The sequence below is a fragment of the Pyrus communis genome, chromosome 15, assembly GCF_963583255.1.
Source record: "Pyrus communis chromosome 15, drPyrComm1.1, whole genome shotgun sequence".
Classification (NCBI taxonomy): Eukaryota; Viridiplantae; Streptophyta; class Magnoliopsida; order Rosales; family Rosaceae; genus Pyrus; species Pyrus communis.
Window position 1 is genome coordinate 4,657,192 of NC_084817.1, and position 26,964 is coordinate 4,684,155.

General features: G+C 36.6%; 4 protein-coding genes across 4 annotated transcripts; all 4 read right to left on the bottom strand.

Moving 5' to 3' along the window:
• Positions 1-1,348: 1,348 nt before the first annotated feature.
• LOC137718286 (protein PHLOEM PROTEIN 2-LIKE A10-like) lies at positions 1,349-3,062 on the bottom strand. Its single transcript, XM_068457805.1, has one exon. It carries the CDS (start codon positions 2,741-2,743, stop codon positions 1,475-1,477), a length of 1,269 nt encoding a protein of 422 aa, XP_068313906.1. The 5' UTR covers positions 2,744-3,062; the 3' UTR covers positions 1,349-1,474.
• A 1,501-nt stretch (positions 3,063-4,563) lies between these two features.
• On the bottom strand, positions 4,564-6,499 carry LOC137718171 (F-box protein CPR1-like). The gene is made up of 2 exons (XM_068457672.1): positions 5,267-6,499; positions 4,564-4,752 (listed from the first exon to the last, which is right to left on the bottom strand). The coding sequence occupies exons 1-2, from the start codon at positions 6,497-6,499 to the stop codon at positions 4,564-4,566; spliced, it is 1,422 nt and encodes a 473-aa protein (XP_068313773.1).
• Positions 6,500-7,862: 1,363 nt separating this feature from the next.
• LOC137718172 (uncharacterized) lies at positions 7,863-9,555 on the bottom strand. Its single transcript, XM_068457673.1, has 3 exons — positions 9,471-9,555; positions 8,809-8,996; positions 7,863-8,372 (listed from the first exon to the last, which is right to left on the bottom strand). Exons 1-3 carry the CDS (start codon positions 9,553-9,555, stop codon positions 7,863-7,865), a joined length of 783 nt encoding a protein of 260 aa, XP_068313774.1.
• Positions 9,556-21,218: 11,663 nt separating this feature from the next.
• On the bottom strand, positions 21,219-23,778 carry LOC137718468 (uncharacterized). Its single transcript, XM_068458024.1, has 3 exons — positions 23,265-23,778; positions 22,589-22,776; positions 21,219-22,133 (listed from the first exon to the last, which is right to left on the bottom strand). The coding sequence occupies exons 1-3, from the start codon at positions 23,776-23,778 to the stop codon at positions 21,609-21,611; spliced, it is 1,227 nt and encodes a 408-aa protein (XP_068314125.1). The 3' UTR covers positions 21,219-21,608.
• Between the last annotated feature and the right edge of the window lie 3,186 nt (positions 23,779-26,964).

A 26,964-nucleotide genomic window follows, 5' to 3' on the forward strand; every position in this document is an offset into this window, starting at 1 on the left:
CTATCTTCAAATCAAGAAATTAATCACTGGAGAAATTGTACCTATCTGGCACCTCTTGTATTTAGTTATTCTTAGTAATGAAACTCACTATCATTCCTATCAACAACAAAAAAAAAAAAAAAACAAAAAACACAACCACCACCAGTTGACATCAGAATTCCATCTTGTACGTGCATGCATCGAGTCTGACCTCACAAAGATGATAAGCCCGTAATCGATCTGCAATCCTCTCATTCTGCATCTAGATAGAGTCTTGAGTGACATAAATTGTATACAACCACGACTCTCTCTTATCACGTGACCAAAAGTGACGGAACAGATGAACCATGGGAATAGTGAGCATCACTAGCTCCAAACTTTTGCTATGGTAGACACCTGAAAGGGGCACAGTGATCCATTTATCAAATGAAATATGACTTTTCAGACGTACATTATAAAAGGTCTCAGTTACCCTTGAGGGCAAAGAATCATCACAGGTTTCCAACGACTACGTTCTTTCTGCAGCAGAAAAAGATCACTGCTTCTTTCATCCACTTCTGATAAATCCTTTTCCCCGGAGACTAATCAGGTCCCCCGTCCTACGAGGTGGTCGTCATGGATCGTTCTATTTCCTGAGATGCTAAATTAGGTGCAGGTATAGTTCCAAATGAATTCTCAAGTATCAACAAGTCGGACATAATCACTGAGCGGTCTCAGTTCCTGCATCATCGGTTAGTTCAACAACAAGCATACTTGGGACGCTTTGGATTACCGACTCTCTAAATTTCCAGATTTAAACAGATGAACAAAACTCAACTACAGAAACATTCATTGGACGCTACAGTGCAATTCTATGGGTAGTATTAACAAAACGCGACTGATCGTTACAACAGAAACATTCATTGGACACACGAGAAATGGAGAAAGATCAAATCCACGCGGCCCCTGGATTTCTTAAAATGTTGAAACAAAGACAGTCTACAATTAACCAATATGAACCAACATGAACCAAAGCAGTAAGATGTAAACCAGAATCTGCTCATATTCATCACCCTACCTTGTGCTTCAAAAAGAAACAGTTGAAACAGAAAATAGTTTTACAGAAAGATGATACCAAAATCAGAATCTGGCAAATTAAGAACGCGGTACATATCATGAACGTTTAAACAGCAGAATCATTAACGTCTATTCGATTTAACTTCAAGAACATAAACAACGATTCCTCCAAATCGAAAGTAGGGATTTTCTAAACCTTTAGATCCCACCAACATTCAGACATTTATAGAGGCAATCACTCAAGGATTCCAAAATTAAAATTTTAAAACACAAGAAAGGAATAAAATTTCCTGATTTAAAGCATGCATCATCATGAATCATGAACCCCTTTTTTCTCCTTTTCAATTAAGTGACAAAGATATACATACATAACCTTCCTCAAAGGGAGTCATATCTGACTGATAGGAGCGTCTTACAAGGGAGGGATAAACCCATCAAATTAAGCAGTCAAGAGAACTCTTGTACCACCCAAGACATACAAATGCAAGGCAAGACATACAGTAACTATAACCGAAGACTTTCCACTGAAGTATCTGATGACTTGCAATCCCCTGTCTGCAACCTCCCCATGAAGTGCACTAAGGCTTCTTTTCAAACCATCTAATAGCATCCACAACATAAACTCAACGAGAGATCGTACTGTCTCGAACGTCACCCTCCCTGTCACATCAAAAACAAACTTCCTGTTGCTCGGAACTGCCAATGTAGATGAAACATTCCTAAGCCACCCACTACTCTGAATAACATCAAACGAACTTCCCTCCTTCAGCTGCTTTGGAGACACCTCTCGATGCAAGCACTCATCCATGGTTCCACTTGGACCTTCACTCTGATCAACAATTGAACACGCATGCGAATTCGAGCTTGAACTCGAACTGGAACTCGTCAAAACTTGGTGAGATGTCCTCACAACTGTTTCCGCAGCACCATTGCAAATAGAAACCAGAACATCCCTCACTCTGTTCTGATGCTTGGGATTGGTCAACCCATCAAACATTTCTTCATAAACGTTGATATCTTTCGTTTTGTCAAGGTAAACCGCAACCGCAGTGCTTACGAAAACCTGAATGGAATTCGATATGAGCTCCTTGCTTCTATCACTGCAAACAACATTAACCCATCTAGGCACATCTGATGAACTTGATTTCGACACACTCGAATTCTCACCCGATTGCTCATCAGAGTAAAATCCCATAACCAAATTCTTAGCAAAGCTTCCAACCACAACCGAAACGAACCCGGTTCCAGCCGTAGAGAAAACCTTCTCGAAAACCCTATCCGAAAAGCTCGAATTCTCCAAACCCTTCCCCGATTCACTCTCATTCTTCATCTCCAATTTACACCCTCGAATCATCCCAACCGTCATAGCCTCTGTAATCCTACTCAGTGACACAGAGAACTCGTCCGACCTTGCAATTTTTGAAATCTGCTTTAAACTTTGGGGCATTTCGTCCGAATCAGAACGCAAAAACTCCTTCAAATCCCCGGAGACAACACCGATCGTCTCGGCCGAATCGGAGACCATCTCGGCCATAGAAATTAGGGCTCCTACGAGCTTCAGGAACCTCTTCCTCTTCCTGGCCACAGAGGGCAAATTGTAAACCCTATAAGCTCCATAGCCGGAGACCCCAAGTGCTGCGAGTATCAGAAGCCATTGCCTTCTTCTCCGAGAGAAATTCAAGCCCTTGGCGACGAGCCCAAGTTCCATTGGAACTCAAATCACAAAAGGGAAGCTGTAAAGATTCAATCTTTAAAGTGAGAATGGAAATGAACTGACAATTTTACGAATTGGGTACTGAATATCGATTGCTTTGGATCGATGAATTCCTTGGGTTATGGAGTTGAAAATCCCAATGAATTGGAAAGATCAGATATTAATTGGGGGAATTATACGGAGGGCGATGAGAAGTCGCACCTTCCCGAGTGATTGTCGATTGGTGGGAGGAGAGAGAGAGAGAGAGAGAGAAAGAGAGAGAGAGAGAGAGAGGGAGAGAGGAGCCGGCGGGCGTTACAGTGACGGAGGAGAGAGAGGGAGAGACAGCAACACCCCCCACCAGAAATATTTTATTGTAATTAATTAAATGGCATCGTGCGCTGATTGGATAAATTACGTTGACCGCATTGGCGGGCGTTACAGTGACGGAGGAGGGAGAGGGAGAGACAGCAGTACCCCGCGCCAGAAATATTTTATTGTAATTAATTAAATGGCATCGTGCGCTGATTGGATAAATTACGTTGACCGCATTTTGTTTTGGAATTATTATTTTTTCTTTTTCATGAGATTTTTATACACGAGATATTTATACTAACAAATGAAGTGAAATTTCTGGTTGAACTCATACACATTATCTTTTGCAAGTGACCATTTATCATAGTGTTGAAAATAAGTTGAATCCTTATATGACAGTAAGATTTTTTAAGTTTCGTTGGTGACTAATCTAATAAAATTGATATATATATAACATTATTTTCAAAATATTTATCACTTTTTTTCATTTAATTTAAATTTTAAATGTAAATTATTCTCTTATTCTTGTATAATTACCATCAAGTACAAGTTTGTGAGGCTATTAACAACTAAGTAATAGATATGAGTTTAAAGCGATATTGATAGTTTTGTTAAAAAAAATGAAGATATTTATAGTTTGATTAAAATTAATATGAGTGTAGAATACGGTTATATGAGTTTAAATGAAAGTTAAAAAAAATTATTTTTATGTATTTTGATGATTTAATCATTCTTGTAATTTTATGTCTAAATTCAATTAAAATTGTTCTTGAATTCTAAAAGACTATTCAAATTTGATCTTTATGGATTTATTCGAATCTGACATTTCTTATGCAACGAAAAAGAAATCGTAATATTGAAAAAGACTACTAAATTGTAATGGCAATGACAGGAGACCTAACAGTCTTGGCACTTGCAATATCACTTTAACCCTCTGATCATGATCAAGAGGCTGACATTTCCTCCAAACTTTGTCAAGTAATTGGAAAGAAGTGATGATATAAAGTTTTTTTTTTTAAAGTAAATCATAGTTCCAAATTCATATTTATGTTTTTTTCATATAAAGTTACGAATCCTTAAAAAATGTTGTCTATCTCATATATTACGTTGCATGATTAGTTTGAGACAGTCCCTTCTAACTTACCAATTTCATAAAAGTGCTCCTCGTCGTGTAGACTACTAGCAATAATGTTTTTGAATCCATAGAGACTCCATAGTGTAATATAGAAACTGAAAGATAGAGCTAATTACCATCCTTCCAAACAACCAACATTGGATTTTGATTGTGGCAGCGGCGGTGGAGGTTGATACATTACTTGAGGCGGCGGAGGAGTCTGAGGATATCCCTGTGCCGGATAGCCTTGTGCTGTATATTAACTTGTACAATGTAAAGTTATCGTAACTTAGCCTAACATCTCGACCCATTCCACTTTATCATCCTAGTTGTCTTGTGGCACGGGATGAGAGATGCGTTTGAGACTGCGTTTTAGAAAGCTTGAAGCTTTGTTGGAGTTCAGCTTCTAATTCGATTTTCCACTGCCGAAAGCTCTAGAAACAAGAACATAACACAATTCCTTTGCTCGGGTATTGGCAAGAAGATGAAGCGGAAGATGAAGAACATAAAATGTTGCCCCTCCAGATGTTTCTCCTAAAGAACTGACTGTAATAGTGAGCATGATTTTCATGTCAAAGTACAGAGAATCCGGCATCTGCAGATGAATCCAAGCAGAAGACCATTTCTGATGAAGCCAAAGAGTTCATGGATTGTCATCGGGAGACAAATGACATCATTCTTCTTTCTGACGGCCTCCATTAGTGCATAAAAACCATGAAAAAGCCTCAGAGAGTCTTAACATTGTTCTGTCTGACATAGATTTTATCATCTAAACCGAAGTAGTATCATGGATGTGTAAACCACATTGTCGTTATCATTCATTTAGAAACTCAAATTTATGTTCTAAGATGTCTTTCGTTTTCTTAACTTACATTACATATGCTAAACTCTCATTTTCCTTTCAAATTTTGAAAAGTTTTTGGAAATTTTCTATTTTGTAGTTGCGTCGGAATCTACAAAATGTATTGCAGCAGGCCATCAGTGATTCACACACCAGAAGACTAGCCAGACATAAAACCGAAACTTGGATTACAAGAAACCGAGGCAAACTACTACAATATGAGTTCAAAACCAAGACTGAAAACGAACAAACTAATTAATACTATTACCACAATTAGAAAAAGACACAAATTCACTCCAGATATCGATAACCCTGGTCTTGATCTTCTGTTGCTTCCACCACGAGAAACCCTTGGCTGCCTCGTACAAATTACAGGTTCACCATCAAGAAGACAAAGGCTCCCCACTACAAAAGTAGCTTCTCCATTGTGAGGGGGCATACCACGGGTTTCTGTATATTCATCGACCTCTTCCTCTAAATCAAACCAACGAAGACCAGGGTGCGACTCACTTCGAACGAGAACCATTTCACCATTTTTTGAAAACACCAAAGGTTTGTAACGCTTGCAAAGATGAGAAATACTTGAATGAAGCAAGGTCCAAGATTCTCTCGCTCCATATTCCTTCATAACCCAAATACCGAATTCACTGTTGTTATAGTTAAGAATACAAACACATAGATAGCCTCCCAAGACCTCCAGCTCAATACTGACATCCAAAATGCCGTTGACCGGGCAGTAAAACTCACCATATTTCTCAGTGGCAAGATCAAGAGTTAAAATTATGCTCATATTGTTATCAGACATCACCCAATTTAGAGCACCGTTTGAAAAATGGATTTTCGAAACAAGTTCAAGGCCTTTGGAAGGCATGCTTTGGATCTTCTTCCACAAGTTGGATTTTAGGCTGTAAACATGCACTTCATAACTCAAGGCAACACAATAGGGCCAAGAACCATTAGTAATGTTTTCCCAAGACCACTTAGAAACGTCTACCGAATACGGAGTTGAGATCTTCTCAATTTCCACAAGTTTATAGTCATCATTAGTCGAATCATATCCGAATCCATACTGAGGACTTGAAACTGAGGGTGTGAAGGGAATTCTCTTGAACTTTTGAATGGAAGGATTCCACAAAGCTATCTCAGCATTTTCAGTGCTTTTAATGCAAACCAGGCCATTGCAGGATCCCAATATCGATATTTCACCCCAGCCACGACGTTCAACCAACGGTTGCCAAATTTCTACAGCTGTGCTGAACGAATCGTCGTCTGAAATAGCCAACAAAAAGAAATCCTTGGGATAAAGGGTACCCCATAGACTAAATAAAATGGTGCGAGCGGAGTTGGTGTTGATGGAGCGTTGAAGATGCCTTTTGGTGAAGCGTCCATCGCGGATGCAAGCATTCCAAGCTTTGGAAACACACATGCATCGGATCAAATCCTTGGGCGGGAGAAGTAAAAGGATTTCGAAGAGTAGCTCCGGTGGGAAGTAGTCTGACATGCTTAGGTTGATACATGAAAGTTTGAGTCTAGGGTTTTGGGATTTAGAATTATTGATTTATGTTATCGTACTACTTAGAGTTATATTTACGTAAAACAAGGATTACTTAAAGTTCAGCTTCCACAATGACTCTTGTGAGTTCCCTCCATGTAACCCTAATATGTCGATTGGTTTCTGAATTATTATCTGAGTGAAAATATTGAAGAAGACTAGGGAGGAAAGATGTCTTTTTAATTTCTAATTGTGGTGGAAAAGTAAAACCCACTAATTGCAATTATTTATCTAACGTTGAAGCTTCCCTTTACATCCTGGGAGCTTGCTCTGTTACTTTTGGCCAATATTTTAAATGGAGGTTCAGAGAAATATTGAAAACGAAATAAGATCGTATGTGATTCAACTAGAAGATCATTTTTATAACAGATTACAAAAACAAGAAATTCAGATAAACGCCTAAGCTAGAGTTATGTTAAAAGGTTGTAGTGACTGAAAAATAATTCAGTGTGGTGACATTTTGTACGTTTGAGGTTTCAAACTTGCAGGCAATTTCCTTTGCATATACCATTAAACTCCTAAATTTGTTAGCTTGGTGCATATATTGTCACACATGATACATCAATTATCATGCTACACAGCCAAATAGATCATTCTCTTCTTTCACAAATTCTTGCTTCCCATGGAACCTGTGACTTAAGCTAGAGTTCTGATATACAACAAACCATGTTCAAATTTAGTATACCTAACATTATTCAAAAATCACATGTCCGTCAATAAATGTTAAAATTTGTTTATTCTTCTTTCTTCTTAATGTTATTTGTGTTTGTCTTTTCTTGAAGAGTAATGTGACAATCTTAACGATAAGCGTAGAACAAGTTCATGAGATGGTAAAAAAAATATGACAAGAAAGACAAAATTGTTGTATTGATGCAATGGTCGCAGAATCTACTCTGCATATTTTCTTTCCAGGACATTTCATTGGTGAAATGACCCTTGTACCCTCTCTTTCTCTCTCTCTCTCAAAATCACTGGAACAACAGTGTAATTACAATCATATCACAATTCACAACCAATCAAACATGTACTTTTCTGAAAAACTTGGACCACAAGAAATCAACATATCATGTACAATTTGGTATTAGAACAAATAGCATCACCACCAGAGGCTTGAGTCCCAGCGTGGGACTACTCAGTAGGACAATCAGCTAGCATTTAGAAGAGTCCCCGCGCAGGACTATACGACAGCGTACTTTTGCAAGCCATTTAGCCATTTAGCCACTACCAGTTCATCCGTTGACTTGAAGCGCCATCTTCTATCCGATGAGCAGAGCACGCGCCGATTGTTTATCCTCTCTTTCCTTGAGGTTTCTTATTCCTTTGAGACAGCCTTGAGTTTTGTGGGAGCAAGGAAACCATCGTCCTCTAGGTCACTGAACGATATGTCTTCTTCATTGATAGCATGAGTAGCCGTTCCACTATACCCATCTAATTCAGAATCTTCCCCTGGCCAGTCATCGTCGTCATCATCTTCGTAGATAGTATCTAGCATCTTCGAGGATGGACCAACCGTTAGATTCTTGTCCTCGCTCTTAATGATGGGCTTTTCTTCAATAACAGACTTCTCAATAAATGGGACTTCATCACTCTCAACTGGGTGCTTCTCAGTCTCATAAGCCGTGGGGGACATCGTTGATTCATAAGGATACGTCCTTAGCATCTTGTCCTCGTAATAAACACTACATGATGAGACCGGAGCACAATCTTCGTCCAGTATATTGGAACTGCCTTTTAAAAAAGAAGTGTTTCTTCCAAATTGATCATGTTCTAATGCAGTCTGACAATGTAGCTCCTGCATCCACTTTGCTCTGGCTTCCATTACCTGCGACCAATATGTTATACTACGTTAAATTTCACAAAGTATAAATAATGTTTTAATCAAAGAAAATATTGTCATTTTTCTAGAACCATCTAGAATTCCTAAATCCTAACTTCATTCCCAACCAGGAAGATCACCTGCAACCTAAATAGAAAATTGAAGTTGAACGCCTAGAACTACCAAAATCCACGCCATGGTAATCCATCCCATGGAGGAGTTCAAGAAACTACTAGCATCCAACAACAACGAGAACTCGTGATATACAATCAAGCTGATCGTGGATAAGAAAAAAGAAATGGAAGGCCGCAATCTGGATTTGGCATGAAGCAACATTTCCAACTTTATGATGCCACAAGTCCGGTTTAAGTTGGAAGCAGAAACAAATTTAATCAATTGACTGACGGACACTAAAAGTAATTATACAAAGAAGGAAGCTTACTTGGGGTGTGGATAAGACCTCGGCATCCTGCTTATTGAGCCTCGAATGCAGAAGAACAAAATACACTTTCCAGAAGTAACTCTCGCTCATATGGCACGGACACAGTTCAAATCTCAAGGCAGCAAATCTTGGCGCAAGATGTTCAATCACCATAGCATGCTCTTGCTGGACATCAGACAAGTCAAAATCTAAAATAAGAAACGCGTATCAATTAGGCACCAATCCCAAAACTGCGGAACTGGAAAAAGCAACAAGTTTGTTCAAAAAAATCAGAAAGACAGAAAAAACTACTATCAACTAGTTTTTCTGCGCAACGTAATCTTAACTCCCGTTCCAACAATTTTACAATGCAATATTTCAAATTTCCCAAACTAATATCAACTGCATTGTGCATAACATCCATCACCGCAATGAGACAAGCTATGAATCCTAAGCCACTCAACTGCCACAACCTTATGCATTGTCCTAACAAACAATAGGGAAAATTCTATGTTCCTAACATATGAATCTCCAATAGCAAAACATCGAAATTCGAAGATTAACCCAACAATTTGAAGGAGAATAATGCAATGTACATTTCAATTCCACATTTCTAAAATTCACCAAATAAAACTGAGTAATACATTGAAAAATACGTACGGTATAAAATTTCGTATACATACTGCCCAAATCCTCCTCCTCGTCGAGAGGAACGTCCAGCCACGTCTCCGGATGCATTGCGATGTTCTTGGTGAAAGCCAAGTTCATCTAGATACTTTCGCTGCTTCTCATCGCAATGATATTGCGCGACGAATACTGTGTTCGTTGCGAAAACGTACTTTGCGCGACTACTCTATCATTCGTCGTGCAAGTCTACTTTTTTTTTTTTCGTTTACTTTATAATTTATTAATTTAAACAAGTTGCACGATGAATACTATTTTCGTCATGCAAAATGCATATTTTTTATTTTTTCCATTTCCTTTTTAACTAATGTAAATTTTTTTTTAATCTAATAAAAAACTCAAACCTAATTAAACATTACCAAAATAATTAACAAAACTAATTTACTATCCCTAATGCATATTATAATTAATTTAAATATTAATGGTCATCCATATAACATAAATTTATTGATTAAAGTCAAATATAACGTCCTAAAAATCTTATTTCATAAAAAAAAATAAAAAAAACAATTCAACTTCAATCCTCCTCCTCCGGGGTAGCACCTTGCTTCGCATCCAGCAGCTCATTAAACTTCCATTGCCGAAAATGCTTCTTGAAAAGTTCATCCAGATATTTTCGCTGCTTCTCATCGGTTTCATCAACATCCCAATGAACCTATATTAATGCCAATAACAATATATTAGTAATTCAAAAAATACTACTTTTTAACAAAAATAATTATACATTATCAAACCTAAGTTCGGCGTATGCATCAGCCCTACTCTTGTCTTCAAAGTAAGTCACTTGCTTAGCTGGTACCTCTCTATTCACAATACACCTTTCCTTTTGCAAGAGCCTTCTCCCGAATTAGACATTGCCTTTGAAAATTAGGGTTTTGAAATGTGTTTATATAGCACTTGGAACACTTAGCCCAACGAAGAACTTCGTCGCGTGAACTTCTTTGTTCGTCATGCAAAACGCGTTATAAATGCGCACTAAATGGGAGCATTCAAAGGCATCTGATTGTTTCAGTGAAGTGTTGCGCGACAAATATGTGGAAATTTTTGTCGTGCAAACATTTGGTGGCAAATTTTTTTTCTCGCGTTTTCTTGCGCGACGACCACAAGTGCTTGTTGCGCAAAGTATTTTTCATCCTATAAATTTTTTTTTTTCCTTTCCTGCCATTTTTTAGCCAAAATTTTTTTTTTGTCACGCATGAGCCTCTTAGGCAACCAAATATGTTTCTTCACGCAAAATCTCGTTGCGCAAACCCTTTTTTTTACTACTGGCTGCTCTGACCAACTAACCTAATAGGGGTGAGAAAGATGTTCATGATTTTTTTCATCAGATTTTTGGGGAAAGGTCTAGTTGGGTTAGATTCCCTTCTCCCTCTTGTTGCTAGGCAACTTAACCCTCAACATAGTTGAGTAACATAAGAGATAAAATATTTTCTCATATTGTTTTTTAATTTATTATACTCAAATCTCATTTATAAATTAATATTTATCGATATGGCGAGGTCTTGTAAATATTGTCCCGCGGTGTGCGATGGAGGAAGTGCCTCTGTTGTTTCATGGCGTAACAACATTGCTTATGAAATTTATGCAAGTATTGTAAAAAGGTTGGTTCGATGAGATTAAGATGATCTGAAACATTGTTAGCAATCGCTGTTAGCTGAATTTGCAATCCCTGAATGCGACTATTGTAGTTGGTCTTCTTTTTAGTTTTATTGTTGTAAATTTGAGATGTTATTTACAGTTTCCTGCCAAGATGTTTTACATCACCCTCGTCAGAGAGTTTTCAAAGTTAAATTTGAATGACATTATTGCTAGTTTATTGTGAGGCTTAGCCCATTCTCCCACCAACTTGGTGTAATAATATCGTTTGTTCAAAAAAATTATACCAGTGAAATTAATCTTTTGATTTTACCTGGTTAAAGAATTCAAATAAAACCATTATCTGTTTTACTCATCGAATCCGTCAAACAATTTGATGATGATAAAGGTTAGACAAAACCATTCCAATTTTTAAAATGATTTATTAATTAATGGTTGCTCAAGATATTCTAAAGACACAATCTAATAACATAACGTAAAATAAGAAAAGATTAAAAGTTCATAAAAATAGATAGATTCTGAAATACATTCCACGAAACTGATCAGCTCTATTATTTAAATCCAAATTAATCTCTCTCTAAACATTTTTCATTCAAGAACAAGCAACTTGGGAAGAGAGTGGCTTGAAAGGAAACTTAGTTGTCGAAGCATAGGCAAAATTGAAAATTTTATTTCCATAGATTGGTTGACCATTATTGACCAAACACTCGCCACCAGATTTTGACAAAATTGAAGGATCAATGGGTTCTGCAGACTGAAATCCATCGCAACTGAGCTTCACATCCCGTTGAGAACATACACAGTCATTAGTGATTGTTACATCCCACTTGACATTGCTAATCTTTGCTTGTGCAATTTTAAGATTGTCTAACGTGCAGGGTTGGCAATTTCCTGCAATAAGCGAATATGCAAAGTTGGTAAACTACCATATTGACAGTAAAATACTATACACTAATTCTTCTAAACTGCGGAGGAGGGATTTGAACTCGTAACATATAGTGAGTTGAAGAGAGAAACTCAAAAAAAGAATGTCATGGAAAATTATATAAATTGTTACTGCCACCAAGTATTTCATATAAAAAGTAAAAACTAATATGCAAATACATAAACTAAAAATTAACTAGATCATTCGTTAAGCAAGACTACAAGGAATAATAACATTGGATAAAAAAGGAGGGTAAAACTTTACCTCCTACAATGAGACTGCAAACGAAAACCAACAGAGAAAAGTTCACGAATCTAGATGCCATTGGATTGGAGACAAAAACCAGAATTTTGTTTTGCTCTTGGCTGCCCTTGTTATTTGATGAAAAAGTTAGAGAAATCTAACCCAATTTATAAGGGATTCTAGGGAAACAAAAAACGTAAAGATATGAATGCATTAATACTTGAAATCTTTTGTGATAAAAGAATATTTAAAATATTTGAGCGAAAAGGTAAATGTAGGAGGGCGTATGTAATTGAGATTTTGAAGGAATTTAAGATTTATAAACTATAAATTTTGGTGGAGTTTAATTGATTTGTAGAGTTTTCATGTAAAATTTTGATTCAATTCTCTTAAAATATCAAAATTTCTCAAATTCATCAACTTTTCAAAATCCTTTAAAATAAATTCCTAATTGAATACACATTAAATGTTATAAACATTTTAAAATTCTAATTAAATACACCCGATTTCTAATGATTATCATAAATCACCTTAAAATCCTGATGGGATACATGTTGAATATTAGATAATCACTTAAAATCCTAATTGAATACCATTCATTAAAAAAATTAAAATCTCTTAAAATCTCAATTAAATTGGCAATAGAGAAAAAAGAACTTGCCAATCCACTCAACGGAAGGATAAAGTCAAGGCTCCACATTAAAATAATAATTAAGTGAGTTTGAATATGGAATTTATTTATGTAAAAGGAAATTGAAGGAATGCATGAATTTAAAAGATTATTTGCACTTTAAAAATTTTAATCAACCGTATTACTTTGTATAGTCTTTTTCGAATACGCTGTATTCAAGTAGCCAAGGTACTCACTCCTAGGGGTGGAAAAAAAATACCGAAAATACCAAACCGAAAATTCTGAAAATTTCGGTACCCAATACCAAATCGATCCTGAACTTTCGGTATGGGAATCGGGCTCACATTTCCATTTTTTCGGTAATCCCGAACCGAACCGAAACAAAAAAAATATATTATTTAATTTTAAATATATATATTTGGAATTGTAACATCCGTCAGATTTAGCTAAGATTTAATCTCAACCGTTGAATACAAGGTTCAAACCCTTAGAGAACTTAGTCACCCTCTCTCTCCGCCTCTTGAGTCTCAACTCAACCACACCTCACCTTAGACACCACCCTCCTCGCCGATTTCTCTCTCCGTCTTCGAATCCGGCCACACCCACATCACACAAGTGACTCACCTCTCTGATCTCTCTCTCAAATCAGGTAAATTTTGGAATTAATTTAGGGTTTGAAATTTAGTTTAAGGTTTGAATTCTAAATTACGGTTTGTGAAATTTAGCACTTGGAATTGATATGGAGTTTTATTTACATTGTGTCTTGTTTCTTTGTGGTTAGGCTCTCCACAATTAGGCATATGGAGACTCTTCATTCCAGGATTGTAAGCGAGCATCTGAAGCAGCTTTGACCATAATTATCAAGAATTTGCAGGTTTATCCTTTTTTCTTTATCTTTCTTTCCATTTTATAATACGGTGAGACTGGTTTTTCTCTCTACCCATACCTAACAAGAAACAAGTAGATGTCTTATCCTTACTTCCCTTGCAACGTTTCTCTGGGGGGTTATTGTTAAGTTTCTACAGTCGAGGTAGTACTTTTTAGTTGGATGGTGTCATAGTTATTAGTTTATATGTTTAGGGGCATATAATATATAACTCCAATAGAAGAGCCAAGGTGGGAGCAATGGGATTCCTTGACCCAAAAACCTTGTGTCAACAGTCCCAAACAAGAAGAAAAAGAAGGAGCTGCTGCTCCATTTTGATATGCACCGACTCATAAATCACCTTAACTTGACCTGCAAATTGCAGTAATAGTAGACGGGTAATGGAGCAGAAAGAGATAGTGGAGAGAAAGAAAGAGATTTTTTAATATTTCTTTTGAATATGTCCGTCTTCCTTTAGCCCCATAATTGATTACATATATTCTTTTCCAAAACACAAGAAGCTAGCTGGCCTAACTAATCAAAAATACTTATTTAATAACTAAGCTTGTGATTAAGATAATCATAACTATAACATATTTGTTAGCCATCACTCCATCAGCGCCCCTTCTCCCCCTGCTAAGGGCTGGTTTGGTATTGCTGTGCTTTGAAAAAAAGCTGCTTCTGCTGTGCTGTGAGAATAAGCAGCTGTGAAATAAAGCAGCAGAGTGTTTGGTAAACTTTTTTGTAAAAGTGCTTTTGAAAAAAAAAAAGCAGTATTAGAGTGTTTGGTAAACTTTTATGTAAAACAGATGTGAAAAAAAGCCAGTTTTTCAAAGCTAGTTTTTCAAAGCTAGGTTTTGTAGCTTCTTGTTTTTGGCTTTTTTTCATCCAAAACTGTGAAAAAAAGCTGAAGCTGAGTGTTTACCAAACACAAAAACAGCTCCCAGCTTTTTTTGATAGCAACTTTTTTCAGAATTACCTCAGTACCAAACCAGGTCTAAATCTTCCCACCATTGTGAATATATCGCCTGGCAGCCTTCAGATCGTCAGACCCGTGTTTTCGGCCTGCCCTGTCTAGGGCGTCAAATCAGACAGCACTTTGTCATCATCGTGTGGGGATTTGGATTCTTTGGATACCTAGATGGGTCCCAGCGTGGCTTCGTAGCCTTTGGCGAAGTACCTGGCACTAACAAGTTTACGATTACAATTGGAGGAGTTGAACTTGGTTCCAAATTCGCACGTGCCATTCCAAGAGGTGGGCATGGGTCCAAATCCAGTGTCATCGAAGCTCTTGCTCTCGGGCCAGACGCTGGTGTCCAGTACTCCGATGATGATGTCACTGGCCGAGGGTAAATTTCTGACCCTATCGTTGTAAATTTTTTGCTCCACCACTGTATAACTCCATTTGCTTTAATACATGGATAGGCGTTATGCAGTTTTTGGTAGAAGTATTAGCATCAATATTGGTAAAGAATTATGTTGTATGTTAGGATTGTGCATATATCTCGGACAAAAGATTAGTTTTAAGATGTAACAATCATGTACTCCCGTGTAATCTCTTTTCACGAAGGCCACTGCTTGAAACGTGTGGGAAACATTCCCTTGGATGAATACAATGTTTCAGTAATATGATGCATGTGTTGTCTTAAAATAAGCTATTTGATATCTTGGGATTTCTCCAAGTTATGTGAGTGAGATGTTCATGCTCATGAGTAAGCTGTATCCTATTAGATGAAGTAAAATTTATGAATCAAGGCATGTCATTTTTCACTAGCTATCAAGCTATTTCTTAATAGCCATTTATTGTGTATCTGTGTCGTATTACTGTACTTTCTTAAGCATACTTTGACAGAAGAGTGGACATTCACCATCTTTTGTGTTTTTAGTAATTTAGGAGAGTTGAAAACTTAGAATTAGCAAATTTAGGTTTTGCAGATTGCTGAAAGAAGGAAATTGGTATCTTCTATACAGAGTAGTGATATTAGCCAAGAAGAAGAGGAAGTTTCTTTTGAACAAGGGAATGAATCATTTTCGAATGTGGAAAGTTCTTCAAGTAGTGTTGATAATAGTGTTGACCAAATTGGCAGTATTGTTTCGAGCAGCTATGAGCATTCAACTGAAGAAAGGGGCTTTGAGGCTGTGCCTTCTGCTCTTAATGGAGGGCTTGATGAAATAGAAAAGGATCATGGATATGCTTTGCCGTTTAATAAGTCTCCCAGTGAACTAGAGTCCAGTAAGCATGTAAGTAAGGATAGTTTCAACACAAAGTGGTCTGATGGTTTGCCATCTTTTCTTACTAACCCTGAGTCGTCTATGCTAAAAGATGAGGAGCTTATTGATCTGAAAGAACCAAGTGTAGAGGAGGTCAACGATGGGGCAACTGGTTTTACGAGTAAGGACGTAAAGCCCCCTCTTTTGGATGGCCCTAATGTCATTAATATCATATTAATAGTTGGAAAATGTGCTCCATGGTCGAAAACAGGTAATGTTTCGTAAGCCCAGAATGTACGAAGGCAATGTCCTCCAGCATGCAAGTTTAACAGGCCTCCCATTTGATTTACAATTTTATGGCTGCTAAACCTAGAACAGAAAGGTATATGAGTCATCTACTTGTTTCTTCCAATAGCCCAAAATCCCAAATTATTTCGGGATTCCCAATTTGTCCCGAAATCCCGAAACTATTTCGGGATTCCCAAAAATTTGGTTTGGAATCGGTCTTGAAATTGGAATTCCAGAAAACTTCGGTTTGGGAATCGGGACAAGGGTTTCAGTTCGGTATCTCATACCGAACCAGCCCTCCTCATGTTCGACCTAGCCTCGAACCTTAGAACTTGAATTAGGGATGTTCCTTGAATCCCAAGCCTTGGATCTCAAGTATAGATCTTGGACTCGAGACTGAAACCCAGGACTTCGATACCGAAGTGATCCAAATCCAAGTCCTAAATCCATCTTTTGAGCCATAAACCCCAAACCCTAGCGTTAGAGATTGAGTCATACTTTTTTTTTTAATAAACGATATTATCTATATTAAAGAGGTGGGGAGTGGGCTAAGCCTCACAATAGGCTAGCAATAATGTGGTTCAAATTCGTCTTTGGTGAGAATCGAACTTGAAACCTCACACTTACAAGTAGGCCTGACAATTTCTAATACAACCTGTTAATCTGACACGAAATTAACAGGTCATCGAGTTAACATGATAACGAATCGAGTCATTATTGGGTAATTCGATAAGCACCTATTTATATAATAGGTTGGTCCATGTATACATGTGGGTACCCTGATACACTATAAGCAAAATATTAATTTAATAATTTTATACCCCTAAAAAACTATAACAATTATATATATATATATATAATATTATAAGGAAAACTAATAAAAATTCCTCAAAAACTTTAGTTTTTAATGAAAATGACAAAACAAAGGTGTAAGTGAATAGTACCAGGAGTGACTTTTCAAGGTAAAAAAGTTCTTAACGTTGAAAGTGAACAGTATCGGGAGTGTTTCATTTAGATTTCCTATTATATACTATAATAATTATATATATATATATATATATATATATATATTAAATTAAATTAAATTTAGAAAATTTAGAAAATGAGATAATATATTTTTATAGGTACAGTACTATTGTTTTCCTCCCACGCTCGACTGCTAAACTCGCCAGATAGCACCAGACGCAGTTGTAGACGCGGGTCCCAGCATGCACATGGCCTCTTATTTTGGATTTTATTTTTTAAAATTATAAGTCAATTGTTAGAATTTGAACTTGGCTTAGATTTAATGTTTGTTATCCTTCTCTCTTGCTCATTCTCTTCCTCCCTTCCTCCATAGCCTCTATGTGCTATTTGCATGTTGAAATAGGGTTTTGAAAAATGGGTTTTAGCCAATGCTTCCCCCTCGATCCTTTTGGAATTTTGACAAGGAAGAGAAGAAGAAATATCTTAACAATTTGGTAAAGGGAGCTCTTGGCCATCCCTCAAACCTTCTGTTTGTATTTTCACATTGGAGAAAGACAATGTTCTCTCTCAAACACTTCCAGCATGATACTATCCCTTTGGGGGTAGTAGATTAAATCCCCTCCCCTCACTAAAATCTCCTCCAACCTTCCTAAGTCCACCGGGCTATGGGAAAGCCCAGTTAGTCCCCCATACCAGAACTGCTTAGCCTAGCCTCTAAGTTATGTGATGTCACGCTGACGTCAATTTATATTAAATTATAAAAAAATCAATAGAAATTAATTAAAATACAAAAAAATTAATTAAAAATACAAAAAATTATTATTTTTTCTCTATAAATACTTGACCATGTTCTTCCACCTTACATCACATTTCAATATTTTCAAATACTTTCAACTAATCTTCATGATTATCCTCATTTAAAATAAAATGATATTTTAATATTTTATAAAAATTAATATTTTAATACGAATTTCTTGGTGTTAGGAAGGCTAGTGAGGTCGTACTAGTATGTGAGAGTGAATATCCACCAAGTAAATATGAGAGCTAAATTTTACCAATTAGACCTGACAATTTTTTACACGACCCGTTAAAACGACACAAAATAATAGGTTGCGGGTCAACACGATAACTAATTGGGTCCTTAACAAGCTACTAAGGTGAAACGCGGGTAACCTGTTTCGACACGTTAAAAAAAAAGTTATTTTGATGATTTTAATTTTCTAAACTACTAAAAAAACTTACTATAAAATACAATAGCTATAGTGTATATGTATATATTGTATATTAAATATGTATTATTGTATTATTATTCTATATAAATTTTAAAAAATGACTTATTTATTTATTTTTATTGTATATTATAGGCAAACAGTGAGATTAAAAAATTATAAAACACATTAAAAAAAGTATCAAGTAATTTAAAAATACCAAACACATTAAAAACAAGTATAATAATTAATTTGCAAGTGTGAAAAATGTGAAAAATATGCAAAGACTCGTGATCGCATCATTTACGCTATGAGTATGGGTACATTGCCGTTTGAATTTTTAAAACCATACAAACCCTCATTAGTAGTATTTTTAAGGAAGTTTAAAATAAATAATCATTAATGATAAAAATGTGAAAGCATATATAAACGTGCAAAGTTCATCAACCTTAAAACGCAACTCCCTTCATTTTGCATATCCTTGAACATTTGCTATTTTATAGCAATGTACTAATGATTTTTCATTAGTCTCTTATTTTGGAGTATGTAATACTTGATAATTTTAACGGGTCATATTACTTGATAATTTTAACGGGTTCATTTCAGATCGGATCATATTACCCATTTACTTTAACGGATGTTACATTACATTGTCCGTGAAAATATCAAGTATGACATGAAAACAACACGAACACGAACAACATGACACGAATGCCAGAAACCGAGGCGAATTAAAACAATATGAGTTCAAAACTAAGACTGAAATCGAACAAACTAATTAATACTATTATCACAAGGAGAAAAAGACACAAATTCACTCCAGATATCGATAACCCTGGTCTTGATCTTCTGTTGCCTTCACCACGAGAAACCCTTGGCTGCCTCGTACAAATTACAGGGTCACCATCAAGAAAACAAAGGCTCCCCACTACAAAAGTAGCTTCTCCATTGTGAGGGGGCATACCACGTGTTTCTGTATATTCGTCGATCTCTTCCTCTAAATCAAACAAACGAAGGCCAGGGTGCGACTCACTTTGAACGAGAACCATTTCACCATTTTTTGAAAACACCAAAGGTTTGTAACGATTGCAAAGATGAGAATACTTGAATAAAGCAAGGTCCAAGATTCTCTAGCTCCATATTCCTTCATAATCCAAATACCGAATTCGCTGTTGTTATAGTTACTAATACAAACACAGTGATAGCCTCCCAAGACCTCCAGCTCAATCCTGACATCCAAAATGCCGTTGACCGGGCAGTAAAACTCACCATATTTCTCAGTGGCAAGATCAAGAGTTAAAATTATGCTCATATTGTTATCAGACATCACCCAATTTAGAGCACCGTTTGAAAATTGGATTTTCGAAACAAGTTCAAGGCCTTTGGAAGGCATGCTTTGGATCTTCTTCCACAAGTTGGATTTTAGGCTGTAAACATGCACTTCATAACTCAAAGTAACCCAATAGGGCCAAGAACCAGGCCATTACAGGATCCCAATATCGATATTTCACCCCAGCCACGACGTTCAACCAACGATTGCCAAATTTCTACAGCTGTGCTGAACGAATCGTCGTCGGAAAGAGCCAACAAAAAGAAATCCTTGGGATAAATGGTACCCCGTAGACTAAATAAAATGGTGCGAGCGGAGTTGGTGCTGATGGAGCGTTGAAGATGCCTTTTGGTGAAGCGTCCATCGGGGATGCAAGCATTCCAAGCTTTGGAAACACACATGCATCGGATCAAATCCTTGGGCGGGAGAAGTATTCGAAGAGTAGCTCCGGTGGGAAGTGGTCTGACATGCTTAGGTTGATACATGAAAGTTTGAGTCTAGGGTTTTGGGATTTAGAATTATTGATTTATGTTATCGTTCCACTTAGAGTTATATTTACGTTAAGCAAGGATTACTTAAAGTTCAGCTTCCACAATGACTCTTGTGAGTTCCCTCCCTGTAACCCTAATGTGTCGATTGGTCTTTGAGTTATTATTCAAGTGAAAATATTAAAGAAGACTAGGGAGGAAAGATGTCTTCTTAATTTCTAATTGTGGTGGAAAAGTATTGGTCTTTGAGTTATTATTCAAGTGAAAATATTAAAGAAGACTAGGGAGGAAAGATGTCTTCTTAATTTCTAACTGTGGTGGAAAAGTAAAACCCACTAATTGCAATTATTTATCTGACGTTGAAGCTTCCCTTTACATCCTGGGAGCTTGCTCTTTTACTTTTGGCCAATATTTTACACGAAGGTTCAGAAAAATATTGAAAACGAAATAAGATTGTATGTGATTCAACTAGAAGATCATTTTTACAACAAATTACAAAAACAAGAAATTTGGATAAACGCCTGAGTTAGAGTTATGTTAGAAGGTTGTAGGGACTTAAAGATGATTCAGTGTCGTGGCATTTTGTATGTTTGAGGTTTCAAACTTGCAGACAATTTCCTTTGCATATACCATTAAGCTCCTAAATTTGTTAGCTTGGTGCATATATTGTCACACATGATACATCAATTATCATGCTACACAGCCAAAGAGATCATTCTCTTCTTTCACAAATTCTTGCTTCCCAAGGAACCTGTGACTTAAGCTATAGTTCTGATATACAACAAACCATGTTCAAATTCAGTGTACCTAACATTATTCAAAAATCACATGTCCGTTGATAAATGTTAAAATTTGTTTGTTCTTCTTTCTTCTTAATGTTATTTGTGTTTGTCTTTTCTTGAAGAGTAATGTGACAATCTTAACAATAAGCATGGAACAAGTTCATGAGATAGTAAAAAAATATGACAAGAAAGACAAAATTCTTGTATTGATGTGGTCCCAGAATCTACTCTGTATATTTTCTTTCCAGGACACTTCATTGGTGAAATGACCCTTGTACCCTCTCTCTCTCTCTCTCTTTCACACTGGAACAACAGTGATATTACAATTGTATCACAACCAATCAAACATATACTTTTCTGTAAAAACTTGGACCACAAGAAATCAACATATCATGTACAATTTGGTATTAGAACAAATAGCATCATCACCAGAGGCTTGAGTCCCAGCGTGGGACTACTCAGTAGGACAATCAGCAAGCATTTAGAAGAGTCCCGGCTCAGGACTACACGACAGCGTACTTTTGCAAGCCATTTAGCCACTACCAGTTCATCCGTTGACTTGAAGCGCCATCTTCTAACCGATGAGCAGAGCATGCGCCGATGGTTAACCTTTCTTTCCGTGAGGTTTCTTGACAGTCTTGAGTTTTGTGGGAGCAAGGAAATCATCGTCCTCTAGGTCACTGAAAGATATGTCTTCTTCATTGATCGCGTAAATAGCCGTTCCACTATACCCATCTAATTCAGAATCTTCCTCTGGCCAGTCATCATCATCATCATCTTCGTAGATATTATCTAGCATCTTCGAGGATGGACCAACTGTTAGATTCTTGTCCTCGCTCTTAATGATGGGCTTTTCTTCAATAACAGACTTGTCAATAAATGGGACTTCATCACTCTCAACTGGGTGCTTCTCAGTCTCATAAGCCGTGGGGGACATCCTTGATTCATAAGGATACGTCCTTAGCATCTTGTCCTCGTAATAAACACTACATGATGAGACCAGAGCACAATCTTCATCTAGTATATTGGAACTGTCTTTTATAAAAGAAGTGTTTCTTCCAAATTGACCATGTTCTAATGCAGTCTGACAATGTAGCTCCTGCATCCACTTTGCTCTGGCTTCCATTACCTGCGACCAATATGTTATACTACATTAAATTTCAGAAACGTAACAGGTTTGGCATGAACTTAGGCTCAATCACAAAGTATAAATAATGTTTTAATCTAAGAATTTCTGGAACCATGTAGAATTCCGAAATCCTAACTTTATTCCCAACCGGGAAGATCACCTGCAACCTAAATAGAAAATTGAAGTTGAACGCCTAGAACTACCAAAATCCATGCCGTGATAATCCATCCCATGGAGGAGTTCAAGAAACTACTAGCATCCAACAACAACAAGAACTTGTGATATACAATCAAGCTGATCCTGGATAAGAAAAAAGAAATGGAAGGCCACAATCTAGAATTGACATGAAGCAACATTTCCCACTTTATGATGCTTTAAGTATGGTTTAAGTTGGAAGCAGAAACAAATTTAATCAATTGACTGACGGACACTAAAAGTAATTATACGAAGCTTACTTGGGGTGTAGATAAGACTTCGGCATCCTGCTTATTGAGCCTCGAATGCAGAAGAACAAAATAGACTTTCCAGAAGTAACTCTTGCTCATATGGCACGGACACAGTTCAAATCTCAAAGCAGCAAATCTTGGCGCAAGATGTTCAATCACCATAGCATGCTCTTGCTGGGCATCAGACAAGTCAAAATCTAAAATAAGAAACGCGTATCAATTAGGCACCAATCCCAAAACTGCGGAACTGGAAAAAGCAACAAGTTTGTTCAAAAAAATCGGAAAGACAGACAAAAAACTACTATCAACTAGTTTTTCTGTGCAACGTAATCTTAACTCCCGTTCCAACAATTTTACAATGCAATATTTCAAATTTCCCCAACTAATATCAACTGCATTGTGCATAACATCCATCACCGCAATGAGACAAGCTATGAATCCTAAGCCACTCAACTGCCACAACCTTATGCATTGTCCTAACAAACAATAGGGCAAATTCTATGTTCCTAACATATGAATCTCCAATAGCAAAACAACGAAATTCGAAGATTAACCCAACAATTTGAAGGAGAATAATGCAATGTACATTTCAGCCGCACCAAAGTTTCCAAATTTCTAAGATTCACCAACGAAAACTTAGGAATACAGTGAAAAATACATACGGTATAAAATTTCGTATACATACCGCCCAAATCCTCCTCCTCGTCGAGAGGAAAGTCCAGCCACGTCTCCGGATGCATCGCGATGTTCCTGGCGAACGCCAATACCTCCTCCGTGACCCCAACGGCGCAATCCCCATCCAATTCCTCCTCTTTCTCTTCACCTTCATCAAAATCCATCGCCGATTGATCGGGCGGCTCGGATCGATCCATGTCAGGAGGATCCGATCGATTACTGGACGGCAATGAAGGGTACGGAGGTGGCGGAGGGGGAGGCGGCGGAGCGAGGAACGACGCGACGCCCCAGAATTGGCGGGTCAGCGATTGCTTGAATTCGTCCAAATCTTCCCTCACGCCTCGGGTTTGGTCGTCCTCGTCTTCGTTATCCTCATCTGAAGATTCAATTTCGCTTCTTCTTCGAACGACGTCGTTGTCAGCGCTGGGTGGGGTTGGTGATCCATTGTCGTTGTCGTGGGGTACGGCGTCGCCGTCGTCGTTGAGACGTAGAGAGTCACCGAGGGAGCGAGCAAGCCATGACATTTTTTTTTTTTTTTTGGAGTTAAAAAAAAAAAAGTGACGGATTTAAAAAATAAAAAAATAAAAGAACTGGGACGTTTGAAAAGGGTACGGGAAAGTCCGGGGGAGGGATCGACTGGTTTTTGAACTACCGGTATCGGTGTTCATGGAGCTTATGGGATAGCGACACGTGTTCATTTTTCCCGGGTAAAACAACCGAAATATTTTATCCGGCCCGGAAATGATTTCTCCAATCATATGGATCTCGAAAGCTTGAAGCCCATATTTTAATGGATTTTGGGCTTAATGTCACATGGACAAAAAAAAATTGAATTTATCCAACCGCTTTTTTTTTTTTTTGTCGATGAATTGATCCAACTTAAAAATTAAAAAAGGATCCGCCATTTATTATTAAGGTCTGGTGGTATTTCTTTTCATTTGTAAGTGAGAGATTTTAGGTTCAATTTTTGGTAAAGGCGAATTTGAACGACAATATTACTAATTCATTGTAAGGCTTAACCCACTCCCCCACTCTTTTAATGTAGATAATATCTTTTGTTCAACAATAAAAAAACCAAATACAACCTAAGTTCCGTCTTTAATTAGAAAAATTTTTTGTGTGTAACCAGAACATCATGAGGGATTCCGATGTTATAAGTCACGCAAATTATAACGCGTTACCATGAGAAACTACTTCTCTATTAGATTGAATTTTATGATTTTTTTCAAAAGCATATAATTGAGTATTGCATAGGCATAGTTTATGCTGTATAAAACATAAATAACAGGTAATGGATGGGTTAGTGTGCTTGACAGAAGAATAAAAAACAAGTTGAAGGCATTGATGAGTTGCATTGAGTAACAATTTTCTTTTCTTTTTTTTTTTTCTGAAAAAAATAAAATAAAATGAGAAAAATAAGTTCCAGCAGTACAGCACGAGAGGTCAAGTCACGAAAATGTTACAAGCTTCGTTCCGAGTAAAAGTTACACAAAATATAGGCGCCGGGGGAGTGTTACGAGATAAGAGTAGTGATTGATTTGGTGGGTTTTCGGTTAAGTTGGGCAAATGGCCTTTCGGTTAATGCTGAAATTTGTGGGGCTTTATTTTGGTCTACAGCTTGCAGCAAACAAAAGTCTTTTAAGCCATGTGGGAGATGGATTCAATTATAGTGGTTAATTTAATTAACGCTAGTATATGGTCACACATAAAGTGTGTGTGGGGGATTTTTTTTTTTTTTTAAATTAGAAATATGTTAGGATTACATGTAGATGAGACTTTGAAGAAAAAAAAACAGCAAAATTTGGTTATGTGAAATTACATTTATGCCCATATTTCTTATTCATGTTCTGTTTTAATTAGATGGTTAAACTTGTAATTTCATAGGGTTTTGGTTGACAATAAGTATTTTATTAATTAGTAAAGATTAGCATTTGCCTACACATTTTGTGTGTATGAACACATTTTTTAGAAAATGAGAAGGAGAGGGAGAGAGAGAGAGAGAATGTAGGGGAGTGGAAGGTTTTTGTTTTTGTTTTTTTTTTTTAATTTTAATATTGGATGTATTTTAACATTACATGTAGGTAAGACTTTAATAAAAAAAACAGTAAAATTTGGATATGTGAAATTACATTATTGCCCATCATTTTTTTTGTGTGATAGAAGACTAAGTAGTCTTTTCACCCTCTTTTGATTGACAAAGAGGGTTTCATTAATTAATAGATATTATAACTAATGTCAGCTTCCATTCTCTTACTAAGATCATTGATCAATGCATACAATTTATGGTACGCATAACAGATTGTGAGTTTGTTCATGTTTACTAGTAGAAGAATGTTGTGGCAAACAGACTTGCCAATTGGAGTTATAATATGAATTTTAGGTACCATTATTTTGAGAATTCACTTGAATGAATTGGAACTCATTTATTTGGTGATATGATCAGTCTCTAGGAGTTGAACTATTTTTAATAATTTATTGAGTTAGTTTTGGGGTGATCGACCCCCTTATGTTGCGGGGGAAAAAAAAAAGGTTTTGAATTCGACTCTCATGTATAACGAATTTGATACTAAAATAATATGACCGATTTATTGTATGACTGAGTCCAAATATCTCACTCCTTAATTAGTATAAATCTATCGTTGTATACAAAAATCACTTTTAATTATTTTCGTTATTTCGAGTGTTCGTATTTTCCGCTTGCATTATTGCATTATTGATAAATATATTCCGATTCAAAGATGCTAGATGTTGCATATGTCACAAAAGAAGTTTTGGATTGTCATCGTCGTGGTCTCTCCTTTTTCAAGTAGACAAGGTTTCAACGCTCTTTTTATCCACTCCAATATTTGTGCAAATTTATTTCGATTGCCAAAGGGCCCAAAAGCAACAAGTGTCCATGTGCACCCATTCGTGACAACAAAAGCGACATGTGAGGGGCCCTTCAACGTCTAAGTTTCAACAAAGTTAACTCTTGCGAAGCCAACAAAATAAAGTTTCAAAGCAACTAATACCCCATTCGAATTCCGTTTGAGATTGTTTTTGAAAAGACTAAAAGCGTTGTTTTACAACTAAAGTGGATTCTGAGTGTTTTTGATTAATAAAAAATAAAAAATTAGAAGTGTTTTTAGGTGCTAAATGTTTCTTCGAGAAACACTTTCAAGTACTTTTTCAAGGAAATATTTGAGTTTCGAATAAAAATTTAAATGTGTTTATAATCAATTCACTTTAGCATAAACTCTTATGAGCAGAAGTGTTTCATATACAGAGAATCACAAATGAACCCTTAAACAACACTTTGAAAAACATGTAATGAATTTATTATATGATAAATATTTTAGTATGTCAATTACAGTTTCATTTGTTTTAAAAAATTTCAAATTTTATCATTCAAAATTTCATTTCGTAGTTAGAAAATACTTTAAGTGTCGTTTTGAGTTCGGAACACTCCTTGGTAAAATCTTTTAAACACATGTATTCCTCCATGGGCGATTGGGGTGCGGACATACGAGTCTTTGATTTATTACACTATCAATAATTCGGTTCATTTTGCCTTGCTCTAGCCTTTTTGTGGGGTTATTGATTTTTAAAGTGTGAGAAATTTCCACGAACCTACACTATATATATTTTTTACAGCAGTGCAAGAAACTTCAGCTATGAAAAAAATACTGAAACTTTGGAAATCCAAAAAAATCATAACCCTATCTGAAGAT